At 41.8% G+C, this 14,404-nt stretch overlaps 1 protein-coding gene across 3 annotated transcripts in view; it reads right to left on the bottom strand.

Moving 5' to 3' along the window:
- ILDR1 (immunoglobulin like domain containing receptor 1) overlaps positions 1-10,500 on the bottom strand; it is a gene marked incomplete at its 3' end in the record, with an annotated part of 35,417 nt that extends 24,917 nt beyond the window's left edge. The window contains exon 1 of one of the 3 annotated variants that reach the window (XM_081138722.1): positions 10,241-10,500. In XM_081138722.1, coding sequence (XP_080994848.1) covers positions 10,241-10,295 — 55 coding nt within the window. In that variant the 5' untranslated portion in view covers positions 10,296-10,500. The remainder of the gene's footprint in view (positions 1-10,240) is intronic. The other 2 variants (XM_081138723.1, XM_081138721.1) reach the window with 2 other exon arrangements.
- Between the last annotated feature and the right edge of the window lie 3,904 nt (positions 10,501-14,404).

Genomic DNA, 14,404 nt, shown 5'->3' with positions numbered 1-14,404 from the left:
TCGCCCGGCACAGCTGTGCTGAACAGAAGAGCTATAGGTTAAGATTCTGACAATGGATTTGTCAACGCTAGCTTCTTTCGTACAGTAACACATGTGGATTGGAATAAGAAAAACACTGATTTGTAGTCTACACAAGACCCTAGGTTCACAGAGCACTTTCAAATATTTTCTTTTACACACTAAATATGACCCCTGGGAAGAGAGAAGTTGTGCCCATTTCACACACAGCAAATCTGAGATGGGAAAAACATGATTTGTCTGTGGTCCTTCATTTTCTAAGATAATATGATTCGAGATTCTTCCCCTGAGCCACGCTCTTGCCTGGCCATCCTTGAAATAAAGGAACATGTTTGGTATGCATTAGCTCACCAAGAATTGGAACAGGGGGCCAGGCTAGGTGAGCAATAATTAATATACAATTGACAACGGTCACTCTGATACTGCAATAATCTACATGTTCTTTATTTTGCTGAATGGTGATTCAACATAAATAGCAGTTTATTGAAAGGACTCTATTCAACATTATTTGTATAGAGGTGGAACATTTGCAGAGGGGAGGGCAGGCTTGCTGAGAGTCAGAGGAGGGAATCTGATTGGAGCCAGAAGTTGTTCTGAAGAATGCCGAATCTGACACTCTGAGTCAGGAGGACAGGGACAAGGGTGATCACCATCATTATCAAGCTTCATTCAGCTCCGCTTCCATGAATGCCCTTATTCTGGGCAAACCGCACCTGGAGTCAGAGAACTCACCTTTACCAACGTCAACACTGGCTGTGCTGCTTTTTACCCTCTCTTCAATTTCATCCCTTATATGAACTTCCAGCCTTAAAATATGACAGCTTCCCAGGTGTTTTGACCAAATTGAGCTCACTCACAGTCCCTTAAGGGGTCTGCCAGCCCCACAGCATCCTGTTCAGCTCTTAGCGCCCCCACCCCACGCACACACACTTGTCCCCACAACCCTCACATGAAGAGTAGAGAAGGGTCCCAGGATAAAGGTAAATGGGCAACCAGCAAACCCTTCTCCCTTCTCAGTTGTTGCTCTGGATCTCAGCATCTACTGTGTGCTGGGCAATGTACATAGGTTGTCTCTAATCGTCACAAACCCCCTGGGACAAGCCCTGCTGTCTATGTGGGCAAAAGTTCGGATGAAATCTAAGCCCTCTCAACTTCAGGATTTGAATTTGGGGCTTTCTAACAACAAAACCCAATCTTTTTATTTTATTTTTAAACCCAATCTTTCCCAAGCTGGAAAGTTTAACCTTCCAAGTGGAAGTCAGGCACTGGACTCTCTAAAAGCAGGAGGATTTTTCAGATTGGAAAGAAGGCAAAGGAAGTAGCAAGTCCATCTCAAAGGCAAAAACCTCCCATCTTCGTTGCCCTTTAGCTTGTAACTTCTCTATAAAACTAACCACAGTAGACACACACACTACTAAGAAGATAAGGTTTTCAAGGAAAGGCCAAAAACAGCAAAATCAGGACTAAAAATATGAACAGAGTCAAAAAGATAAATGCCCTGTTTACAGATTGCATCACTGCTCTTTTAAACTTAGTACTACAAGTTTTCAAGTCATAAATTATCTTTTTATTCTTAAGTTTCCTTCATCCTATGGCATCTCCTTGTCCCCGCTTCATTGCCACCTAATTGCCTAGCCATCTCTTATCATTTTTCCCTTGAAAACTTTAATTCTAGAGATTGACTTCCCTAGTTCAGATTCTGCCCTCAAGTCCCACCAACTAAAGACCTGGCAAGCTATTCCCAAACTCCAGTTGTTTCTTTACACGCAAAATTGTGATGATACTAATACTTGCCTGTCCAACATTTAGCAAAGAACCTGGCACATACTAGATACTCAATAAGCATTAGTTATCATTTGTATCATTTGTATGTATCTGGCCTGCCTTAAAATCTTGAGATCAACTGAGACCATCATGTAAAAGCATTTTGAAAGTATTAAAATGATATAAATGCAAAATCTCACTACTGTCTTCTCTTTGCAAAGTGAGTTAGTGCATTAAAAGCTTTTAAAAGCTTTGTTGCTTTAGACTTTGGCAAACCTGTTCACAATTTGCCTCCTCTGTGAAAGAGGAAGGGAGGGAGACCTGTCATTTAAGAGTGGAAAGGTAACTTCAGATGAGATACCAGAGCTCATGGGAAGAAGGGAAAGGGAAGGGGATTCTCTGTTTCCCGCCATGAGGTACTTTCCAAGACTAAGCTGCTGTGCAGAGTGGGGACTACCATCTGACATTAAAGTGGAAGAAAAACATACTGAAAAAGAAGAGTATCTTTACAACTAAATGCCATGTGCTCTGGAATACATGCATATCTTTGTACATTTATTTTTTCATTGTCTTCCCTGTCTACAATCATACTGGGCAAGATGTTTTACAGTTTCTAGAACATATTATCCATACAGCATATGGATATAGGTGCAAAGCTTTTTCTTTTTTTTTCTTTAAACCACAAACTGTTTTCAGAATATGAGGTAGCATTTCCCCTCCTTTCCACATGAAGGGTCATACTTAGAAGGGGATGGTAGCCCGGGAGGGAGAGCATGGTCTTTCCTGGCAAGGGCTTGGCCTAGTGCTGACGCTGGTGGGAGGTCTTGATTTCTTAGTGTTTTTCAGGCACCCGGGCACTTCTGCTCTAGTAAGCATGTTAACAAAAAGTACACAGGTTTAATCCTATCAGAGTTTATCTCAGAGCACGCAATCTCCCCAAGTATATTTGCCATCAGTACTTATTACATTTCCTTAGATAACAGTGCAAATATGTGGAAATAAAGGGGAAGAGGGACTGGCAATGAGCACAGACAAGACGAAAGGGATCCAGAGGGTTAGGAGAGAGTTGGGGTAGGGAGAAATTATGTCTACATATTACATATTTAACAAAGGTCTGGCCTGTGCTACTCAACAGTGCTAGGCTTGGGGTGGCACTAAACTTGTGGCTACCCTTGGGAGGAAACTAACATATACTGATATGCTGTTAGACATGGTATTGGGTGCTTTATTATATAGTATCTCGTTTAACTTTTGCAAAAATCCCCTGAGATAAGCTTTATTTTTATCTCAATTTCATAGGTGAGGAAAATCCACAGGGAGATTAAGTAACTGGTTTCAGGTCATGCAGCTAGAAAGTAGCAGAGCTAGATTTAAATTTATATCTCTAAAATTCAAAAGCTTACACTGTTTCCAGTGTACCAACTGCCTTCTGGACACATTTTTCTAACAGTGGAGGTTTAAACTTTAAGGGATATTCCCATATTTAAGGCACATTCACAAATTTATTTTAACCATTTTGTATAGAAACCCTTTTTTACTTTTTTTTTGCAATATAAAATAACAAGAAACTTCAAACAATAAAGAAGGGTACAAAGTAAAAGTTCCTCCTTGCTCACCATGCATTCCACTCTCCAGAGGTACCACTGTTGATATTTGGTGTGTTTCCCTCCACATCTTTTCCTATGCTTCTCTTTAAAAAAATTAATCATATTATGTAGATTGACTTACAACTTTGATTTTTCTTTATCATTATATTCTATAGATCTAATTATCTTATAGATCTAATGATTTATAAGATAGTGGCTGCTAAAAATGCAAACTACATTTATTTACCCATTTCCTAATAATGGGCATTTAGGTTGCTTCTGATTTATCACAATTATAAACATTGCTGACATGAATTGTTAAAACGAGTGTCTTTATATAAAGTATCTCTTCACATGCATGTCTTCCAGTAGGATAAATTTTTTAAAGTGAGATTGTTGGGTCAAAGCAAAGAAGGCTTTTATATTTTAATAGAAACTTCAGGAAAGAAATCTGTATTCCCATCAGCAGTGTGGCAGTCCCATGTTTCACCACAGTCTTTCCAACAGGGGAACATATCAGTCTTTTAAAAATTTTCATAAACTACCAGGTGAAAAAATAGCGACTCAGGTGGTCTGAACTTGGTATTCCTTTAGGGGTAGAAGACAAAACCTGGTTCAGAGGCAGATGCTCGGAGTTTCCCAAAGTCTGTCAATCAGATCAGTGACTCATCCATGTCCCCACATGCTAATTTCAGAGAATATGCAAATTTGGGCCTCGCCAGAATGACAAATTTCTATGTGCCCTGGGCTTCAGAGTCACTCACTCAATTTATAGAAGACCTACTATGAGCGAGGCACCATTCCAGATGACGCGGGTACAGCAACAATGCCTCTGCGCTATTGGAAGTTATACTCTTGATGGGAGAGTCAACAATAAACAGGTAAACACATAGGCCAGGTACTTTGTGACTAAGCTTTATAGGTTTGCTCACAAGTTGATAGAGCTTTGAATATCAAATCCTGCTACTATTCAATAAGGGACAAGATAAGCACACAAATCCAAACACTCCTGATAGCCCTTCTTGGTTGTTTCAAAGTCTAAATCAAGCCCCAAATCTAAGTCATCATCCTTCCATACAAATCTGGGCCTCTTCAATGTACCCCATCTCAGTGAAACAGCAACACTGAAAGCTCTAATTGTCCTTGACATCTCTTTCTCCCTCGCTCTCCATATACAATAATATACTCTATCATCGAATTGGGTTTATTTATTTCCTAAGGATTTCTGGAATCTCTCTCTCTCCGTCCATCCTCACTCCCACCCTAGTACAAGCTACCATCACTTCCAGCCTGGATACTGCCTCAGCTATACTGGTACGTGCCCAGACTCTGATTCTCAGCCACGTAGATTCTACGCTGCTCAGTCTCCCAACTCCTTCTCTTTAAAAATCTCCAAAAGCTGTCCATTGCTCTTAGGATAAACACAAAGCCTCCTACCATGACCCATGAAGCTATGCCCATCTGGTCCTACCCATCTCTCTGGTCTCATTTCCACCATGTGCCCTGTGAATTCCTCCACTCAGTCATGCTAACACTCTCCCTCCCCCTCCAACTCACTGAGCTCCTATCAAGCAGTCTTGCACATGTTCTTCTTTAGTTTGAAGTGATGATTCCTCAGCTCTCACCTCAAGCATCACTTCTTCAGGGAGGGCCTCCTGAATGAGTAAAATCCATCTATTATATGTTGTTGTGGTACCTTATAGCTCTTTCTCATGGTTCCTGCCATAGTTGTATTTCTACATTTGCTCGTATTTCCTTTAGACTTTAAGCACCATGGGGTCAGGGCCATGCCTGCTTTTGTTTGCCAGCAAGCCTGCTGGTTAATGACCCAGCATCTCATTCCACTGCATTGTTATGCATTAAACATTTGCTGTGTAAAAGAACCAATAAATTCAAATGAGACAGGACAAACTGCTTGGAACAAATTTTAAATGCTCTAAAAGTACAGAAAATAAATTGGTAAAGTTAACCAGTTGTAGTACGGTCAATAAAAATCAAGGAAGAAGAGTATATGTTGAGGGAAGAGGGAGAACAAGAGCATTCGTATCAGTGGGGACAAGGCTGGTCGGGTTAGTGAGGTGAGAATGAGCCTTGAATTCCACACAAAGAGCCTGAATCCACTCTTATAAGCTATGGGGATCTCGTGGAGGTTCTTGGAGAATTAAAGTGAAGGTAGGAAAGGATAACCCAGGTAAGTTGATCATCTTGGTAGAGGAATGGTTGAAACTAGACAGAGAGGTAGCAACTTTAGAGGCAAGGAGAAGACAAGTATCGCATGATCTCACTCAGATGTGGAATATAATGAACAAAATAAACTGATGAACAAAATAGTTCCAGAGATATGGAAGCAGGGAACAGACTGACGAATCTCAGAGGGAAGGAGGGGCGGGGAGGGGAGAGATTAATCAAAAAACTTATATGCATATATGCATAACCCATGGACACAGACAATAGTGAGATAGGCCTGGGGGGGAGGGTGAGAGCAGGGTTAGGGGGTGGGAGGAAGGGACAGCTGTAATACTTTCAACAATAAAGATAAATTTAAAAGATGCTTAAAGTAGGCTAGTGCAACATTTGTCTCCTGGAATAGAAAAGGGGCAGATCCTGGGATTAAGCAAAAGAACTCGGTGATTAACTGGATTGGGGAAAGGAAAAGTGTCAAAACTGCTTTCCTCTGACCCTAGCTTGCCCTAAGATTTCCACATCAGAAGACATAGAAATAAGGACTGGAGGAAGATGACATGATCAGTGTCTTTCCAATTCTTAAAACACACAATTTTATTTATTCCCCAAGGACTTCAAATGAGGAAGTAAAGTATTAGGCTGGAAAAAACCCAGGCAGATGATATATCAATTACCTGGCATCTTATTCTGCATTGTTGTTGGGCGACGATGTTTAATAAGGAGCATTTAGTTAGATATCCAGGAGACAATCTATTTCTATTTCTGTACACCAGGATTCAATTAGACAAAACAAACCTACTCCATGGCATGAAACAGATGAAAGGGCAATGGACTAAGAGTAAGGATGCCAGGTTCTGGTCTCAGCTCTCAAACTAACTCCACTGCGTCAACCTGAGATGTGTGACTTCCCTGAACACAGGTTTCCCCGTCTGTCAAACTGACCAAGAGGGGAAGGCAGGGACTGGGAGTGACTTCTACTTATGTTCAGCAGAGCACTGGAATGCTAGGGAGATATTTCAGGGGGTCCCATGGGGACAAGGGAGCTGCCGAATTTAGCAGCCTCCCATCCACCACCCATAGGCCCCTCACCCTGAGAAGCTCCATTTCACTATCTACTATGTCAGGGATCAAGATGTCATCAAGTCTTCAGTAAGATTCTAACTTTCATTCACACCACTGAGTAAAAATTACAAATTCTACATACTAACAACCTTGTCCCTTAGGATTCAGCTGTCTGATTTCTCAAAGAATAATATTAAATGTTGATAGCTGTGTGGATATGTAAGTTAACACCACTCTAAGATATTAAAGTTTTTTTCACAAAAGCACAAATGACACACCCTTTTAAAATTTGCAGGGGGGACTAAACTTTCATTCCAGGGATAAACTTTGAGGTTGGATGAATGTAACCAGAGCTGTTAGCCAATAACATAAAGGACTGCAGGTATTTACTTTAGCTTTGTCTTAATATTTTGTTTTAAGAAGCAAGTATTACTTATGTGATAAAAATTTATTTCTTTGTAAAGAAAAAAAAACCTCTGGCAACTGATCTCTCCACAGCTCAGAGCACAGGGACTACAGTAACTTCCCACAACTCCTTGACCTCAGAGGCTTTATCAGGGGCCCCAAGTCACACCAAGTAGCGAGTACCCAAACCTGACATCATTTCACTAGCGTCCCACACTTTGCAATTGCAGAAGTTTGGATGCTAATCAGAGAATTGGGTTGACTCTTTAGAAACAGAAGTGAACAAGGTGATGGACCAAAATGAACACACTCTAGTATAGGGGTTTCCAAAGTTTATATTGCAATTTGCAATGGATCTGGGGGAAATCAACTTATTGGGTTTTTCTATTTAATACTGTTAATTTGGGGAATATTTTCTATGAATTTAAATGTTAGTAACATACTATTTTATGTCAATTCGTTATTCTTTTATCCAACACGGTACCAGGGTTGGTGTGTGTGGGAACCTTTTGTTTCTATTTTATAAATCTTACATACATGCTTACATGTCATAATGTAAGTGATATTTCTTGCTGGGTGCTGTGAAAAAAAGTTTGAAAAACACTGCTCTGGTAGATACTGGGAGTGAGAGAGGAAGCGGATCTTCACCAGTTTGATCTTAGAGACATTTTAGTAAGTTTGATTTAAAAATAAAGAAGTGAGGGCAGTGGGGAAGGGCCCAGTATTTCCTGAGTGATGACCATGTTGTAGACACTGCTTGATCTTCAACAACCCAACAAGAGTTGCCCCTTTGGCGGGAGGGAAGGGAGTGGGGAGGAAAAGGGCTTGTCAGGAATTTCACCTGTTTTCTAGATGAAGGGTTATTCCTTCAAAGTTACAACTAATAAGAGGCAGATTCTGAAATCCAACCTGATAGTCATTTGACTATTAATTGCAGTTTCTTAGCTGCAGGTGAAGGAGGAGTAGAGAAGCCTAAATTGTTTCTTTAAAGTTAGCTTTATAAAATCCTACATGGATCTAAATCATGACTGCCATTGTCACCATGGCTGACATCTATTAAACTCTCACTTTGTTCCAGGAACTGTATTAAGTGCTTTAAAACCTTCATTTCATTTAATCTTCACAAAAGCCTTATGAGATATGTACTATAATCATCCCAGTTTACTGGAGGCTTTTAGCAGTTCAGTAAATTGACCAACATCATGGGTGAAAAATCCAAATGCACATTAAATAGTTAAATGCATCTTTATTTACATTTCCTGCACATATTCAGGGAAAATGCCTGCTAAAAGAGCTATTTCCCTCACAAAGTGTTGGAGTCAAAATAACTAAAATCTCAATTTCTCACCTATGAAATAAAAGTGAGATTAGATGTTCACTTAGGACTTTCCACATTCAGCATTCTCTGGTTCTAAAACACTCCATGCAGTAGACTTCCATTTAAAGAATGCCAGGCAAGCACAGCAGTTTTCATTATTTTACTTCAGCATCGTGGCTACTCACATTGCATGGTTGGTTCATGAACACCTGGAGCAACGTTTTCTTGAAGTTCCTGTCCATTGAGCAATTTGCTTCATGGAAGAATATATCCTTTGGTATTTGAAAAATATTCATTGTTCAATATTCTTCATAACTTTTAAGTACTATGCTGGTGATTTAAGGATTGGGGTTTATACCCTAATGGGATTTTTGTCTGTAAGGCTTCTTGTCTTATCCTATTGACCTGGATGACTGCTGTCTACGAAGTCCATGCTGTCTACTCTCTGGCCCCTTTCAGCTCAGGAGCATTCTGGGGATGGGGTGCCCAGGGGCAGAGGGGTAGACCTCTATTTTCCTAAAAAGGCAGCTCAAGCAGCTTCATAAATCCCTAGCTGCTGTGGACTTTGAGCTGAACACACCAGGCATAGAAAACTGTGCAAAACTGGCATTTTTATGATTTTGCTTTCTTAGTCCAAACTGATGACTGCCCTGGTAGAATTTCAGGCACTTCCATTTAGAATGAGTTTTGGTCCATTTTCTTGTGTATCATGGGTGTCCAACATCTCCTCTTGTCAGCTTCAGATAATTTGTAGGCCCAATATCCTGCAGAAAATGTGGTACGCTAGAGGACCTTAGCGGTACCATTTTTTAAATTTTTCTACCGTTTTGCAACCTTCTCTCCCTCAGCATTAAGCTTTGTCATTATAGAATCTTGTCTGAATGAGTTTTTGTTACATCTGAGTGATTTTTGTGTCCTATTAAGCCTGTAAAAATGGAATTCTGCCTGTGCCTTAATATTACATCTTTTTCCTCAGAAAAACATGAGACTCAAAATGGTGTGTGGGCAAACTGAGCTGACCTCCCACTGAAAAAGAGGTAAGAGGGCAGTTATTCTTAAAAGAGAGGGAGAAAAAGATAAAACAAAATCAAACAGGGCAGAACTTCGAAGGGAAATGATACATTCTGGTTTGCATCCTCACTGGAAAGGGCTGAAAGAGCCTGCACATTCAGCTGTCCTTTCCTACCTGGTTTCACCCATACAGCTACACACTTCTGTCATATTCCCACGAGATCAACACCAGACACAAAAACAGGCTTTTCAAAGCAGACAAGGGATTGGCCGTAGAGGCTGAAGATGAAGGAGCAGTGGGTGACTGGACACCAGAAGGGAAGATAAGAGCAAGGGGAAGTTAGGAAAGCAGGTGAACAGAAAAAAAGTAGCAAAGTACCCCACGAAGGCTAGCAAAGGGCTCAGTGTTGCGGTCCTGTAAAGCAGATTCCCAATCACAACGAACATCCGCTGTATACTTGAGGACACATGATCATCTCCCAGGAGTGAGATACATGCATTTCTGGGCCAACAGGGCTGTCACCATATCTAAAACTTAAGAGCAAACATCAGATGAAAGGAAAAAGTAATTAGGAATTGTAAAAGTGGTGTTTCGCATCTATCGACTCGGCTTTAGACACTAACAAGTGCCTGATGACTGCACGAGGGTGAGCCGAGAGGTTTCGTTCTCAGTTGCACCTGTTTCTGAAGGGCCTGGGCTAATAAAAAACGAAAACAACAGGTTCCCACAGGTAAAACTATCCAGTCCGCGCACCTCCTGGCGCCCGAGCCAAGGCCCACGGGAGCGCGGCGCAGGCTCCGCCGCCCTGCCAGCGGCCGGCTCTGCAGGGCGGGCAACAATGGCTCCCAGCCTCCCCGGGCCCAGCGCGGGACCCACGTCCCCACGGCTCACCTGTTGGGAGCCCGGCGAAGAGCAGCAGCCACGGCGCAGGTAACCCGAGGCCCATGCCGACCCCTCTCGGCCCCTTTCAGCGCAGGGGCCGTGGGACACTGACTTTCTTCATCAGCGGCCGCCCCAGGACGCAGCGCTCCCCCGAGAATCCCTCCGCGGTCCCCTCCCCGGCGCGGAGCGCGGAGCGCGGGCCGGCCGGGGCGGTCAGCAGGTGCGCGCGGCTCATCCCCACCTGGGGCGCTCCCGAGGCCCCGCCTCCCGGCCCGGCCGCCGCTTCCTGCCCCGCCCCGCCCCCGCCCCGCGGGCCGCGGCCACCTGGCCTACCTGCCGCCGCCTCTCCGCAGGCTGCCGGGTTTCTCCTCCGCGACGGAAAAGCCCCTCTCGCCTTTGGAGAACGTGACCATTTTCCTCGGGAAGTCCTCAGGAGCGCTTACCCCTAGAACGTTTCTCCCCCTCTCTTTGTAGAATTAGGTAAGTACAACTTTCTCGGGAGTTTTTCCTGCGTTATGTTTCCATTCACTCATACCTGCTTGGAAAACATTCTTTCCCTCCCCGCCCCCCCCCACTTAAAACACGCTTAATATGAAGTTTACACATGATGTGTAGTCACATTTTCTAGAAACTAAGGACAAAGGGTATGAACTAGAGAAATAAACTTAATTTTCGACAATTATAAAAGTAACACATGTTTCTTATAGAAAAGTTAGGAAAATATAAATTAATGAAAATAAGGAAAATTCTTGCTCCCAGCACTGATAGTTAGGCATTGTTAAGGTTGGTATATTCCTTTTTATTATTTCCCAGCCTGCGTGCAGCCCAGCAGCCCCTCCCAGACCTCAGCCCCCCAACGTCAAAGATTCTAGGTCTCCTTACAGCAGGCCACTGAGGGTAATAATTTGTCTCTCCTTCTTCCTTGGCAGGAACCCACAGAGAGGGGAAAAGAAAAACAGGAGGAAGGCACACTTGCCTTCAGGAACCAACCTACCAACCAACCAACAACATTAATTTGGAAAATCACCTATACAGTGGTCAATGTAAATAGCAAGCCATTTTATACACCTCTCCCTTACCAGGGATTTTTCATCATGCTCCCCCCCTGTAACAAACACAATTCTCCTCCCTCCTAGCCACCATCTTTTTCCTCCAAAAAAGAATTATAAAAATGAGTTTAACATGGTCTCTGCGCCTCAGGAAGTTTCCATTCTGTTCACTGACCTTAGAAGTCAGTAGTATTTCTCTTAAGTGTATCTCTGCTCTGCTCTGCTCTGCTCTGAAGGGTCCTCTTCAGTGATGTTACTGGTGTCCCTCATCTCACCTCCACCCAGAAGATGATTCTTGTCCTTAATCTGATTGATTGTCTCAACACAGTCCGTTCCCTCCATCTTCCCTTCTTCCCCTCCACTCCTGGGTCTGTCTTCTGGTTCCCTAATTGGTCCTCTCCACTTTAAATGTTTTTCTTGTAGCTTCTTCTCTTTCAGAAAATAGGAAGTAAATACAGGAAGTCATGGCCAGGGGCAGATGGTACAGTACGATTAGGAGCCTTTAGATCTTCCATGGTGGGATCCCAGTACAGCAGCAACGGGATACAATGTGAGGGAGGGTGCTCCCCTACCCCCTCCAGAGACCCTGCACATGATCCAGGAACATTGTATGTGTTTGAGTGTTCGTGACACTGAGGGATTTGTTTGGTTGCTGGCTTAGTGAAGAATTGTTCTGGGCAAATTTTCAATCCCAGTCTAAAAAAGTACGAACCCTCTCCTTCCCACACCTACCTCCCAATGCCCCTCAGCCCTTGCTTTGGTATAAAGGTCATTTTAATATTCATTGAAGCCAGCATTTCTCCATGTTTATTTCATGGAACAGTAGTTTCGTGGAATGTTAATACATAGTATATGGGGAAAAGGTTCTGTGATCAAATAAATTCAAGAAATGCTGGATTAAACTAAATAACACATTTTTTCAGGACTTGTTGAACCCTTAGCATGCTAGTGTACATTTGAATTTCCAAGGGAATATTTCTCAGCATTATTCAACCACAAAACCTTTTTCCCCCCCACACATATCTCAGGGTAGATGTTTCATGGGACGTATTTTGGGAAATCCTGGTGTTCTAAACTAAACATAATTGGGGGAGATATGTTGGAGACAAAAAGTGACTTTAACAAAGGTTATCCAAGTGCAGGAGAATTAGAATTTTTTTATTTTCTCTTGTGGATCACTTATTCAGTTGAACATCTACCTCCATTGCTTCCTTTGGAGTGAACATTTTATGGTTAACTTTATATGTTTCTCTGTCTACTACATGCATCTTTTTTTCTCCACCACTTATGTATTATGCACTGAGCAATGTTCTCTGTACTTTACATGTATTATCTCATTAAATTCCCACAATAGCTTTATAAGATAAGTATTAATTATATTTTATAGATGTGAAAGCTGAGGTACAAGGAAGTAACTTGTCCAAGGTCACAAAACTAGCAAGTGGTGGAGTTATGAATCTATGTGAGGTAGTCTGATTTCAGACCTTGTGCTCTTAGCTATTTACACCATACACTCTCACATATCTATGCCTTGATCTGTATTTACACCTAACTGACTCTATCAGTGTGTGCTAATGCAGTTACTTTCCACATATGTCATTTAGCTTTACGTAAAGGATGTTCCATTCCACTGCCATGAGTTCTGGTCCAATCTCTGTGCCATCATATGCTATTGGTTCATTAAAAATTAGATAAGGGTACACATTTGGCTCAGAACAACAAACAGTTCTTCCATTGATATATATAGAAGTAAAAATCACTTGACCTGCGATAGTGACTGAAACCAAAGTGTACTCGTATACAAAGCAATAATAGAAACTACCATTTATTAAACACATGTTGTGCTAAGTGTTTTCTAAGCATTTTTTGTATTAACTTCAATAATTCTCTCAACGACACTGTGAGGCAGGGACTGTCATGGCCCTCATTTTACAGTTCAAAAACTTGAGGCACAGAAGTTCAGTTACTTACTCAGGGTCACCCAACTTGTAAGTACCAGAGCTGAGACGTAAACACAGGCCATCTGCCTTCAGAGCATACACTACCCTAACCATACTATACTTCTTTGTGTTGACTGGTCCAGAGTCTAACCACAAAGTTCTGAGTTTATAATCTCATCATTTATAATCACACTTGCTAGTTGAAATTGTGTCCATAAATGTTTCTGAATACTGCATCTATATGCACATGTGCATCTGTATTTGAGAATAATGTGTTATTTGTTCATCTGTATGTATATTAATCAAGAATTGAGAAAGAAAAGAAACAAACATGTAAGTAAAAATCATGCCCCAGGTAGCTAAAGCTAAAGGGAGGCAGGAAATGAAAGTACTACCTAATACTGCAACATTTGGAATACAGTCAGCCCTCATTATCCAACGTTCCACATCTGCAGATTCAACGAACAAAACCCCACAAATATGGAAGGTCAATTAAGGGAATTGAGCATCCACGAATATTAATATCTGGGATGAAGGGGGGGTGGGGGTTCTGAAACCAATCCTCCTGAGGTGCACCTGTATATATTATTCATCTTTGTACGCCTAGCATCCAGCATAGTACCTGGCATATAGGTAGTGCTTGATAAATGTTTATTGAGCTCTTTATCCATAGTTCCTGAAGGAAGTGAGCTGTGAGCTTGGTTTAAAATGAAGTAAGACTTTGTCAGAGTAAGCCAAGCAGAGAGAACAGCATGTGTAAAAAAATTATGGTACCAGGAAATAACATAGCTGAACTATAAGCACTTCAGATTTGCTAGACATAGCACAGGGTGGGGATCAGTAGGAAAGTATGTTAGAGAGCTAGCTAGCGTAAATAAAGGACTTGCATGACCAGCTGGAGAAATAAGACTTTATACAGTAGACAATGGGAAGCCAGTGAAGGGTTTTAAACCTGGCAAACATGATCAGACTTGTGTTTTAGAAAGATAAACTTGGCAGCAGTGAGAAGAATGATAGGCAAAAATTGAGATGAAAGTCAGGGAAAACAATTAGGAAACTGTTACTGTAGTCAAAGTGGTAGATATTGAGGGCTCAAGCCAATCACTGGTGTTGGGAATGGAGAGGGGAGAATACTTTGGCTGATAATTAGAATCTAGAACTGACAAGACTGATGACAAATTAGA

The sequence above is a fragment of the Miniopterus schreibersii genome (genome assembly GCF_964146895.1).
Source record: "Miniopterus schreibersii genome assembly, chromosome: 5".
NCBI lineage: Eukaryota > Metazoa > Chordata > Mammalia > Chiroptera > Miniopteridae > Miniopterus > Miniopterus schreibersii.
This window is presented reverse-complemented; position numbering and strand designations above follow the sequence as displayed.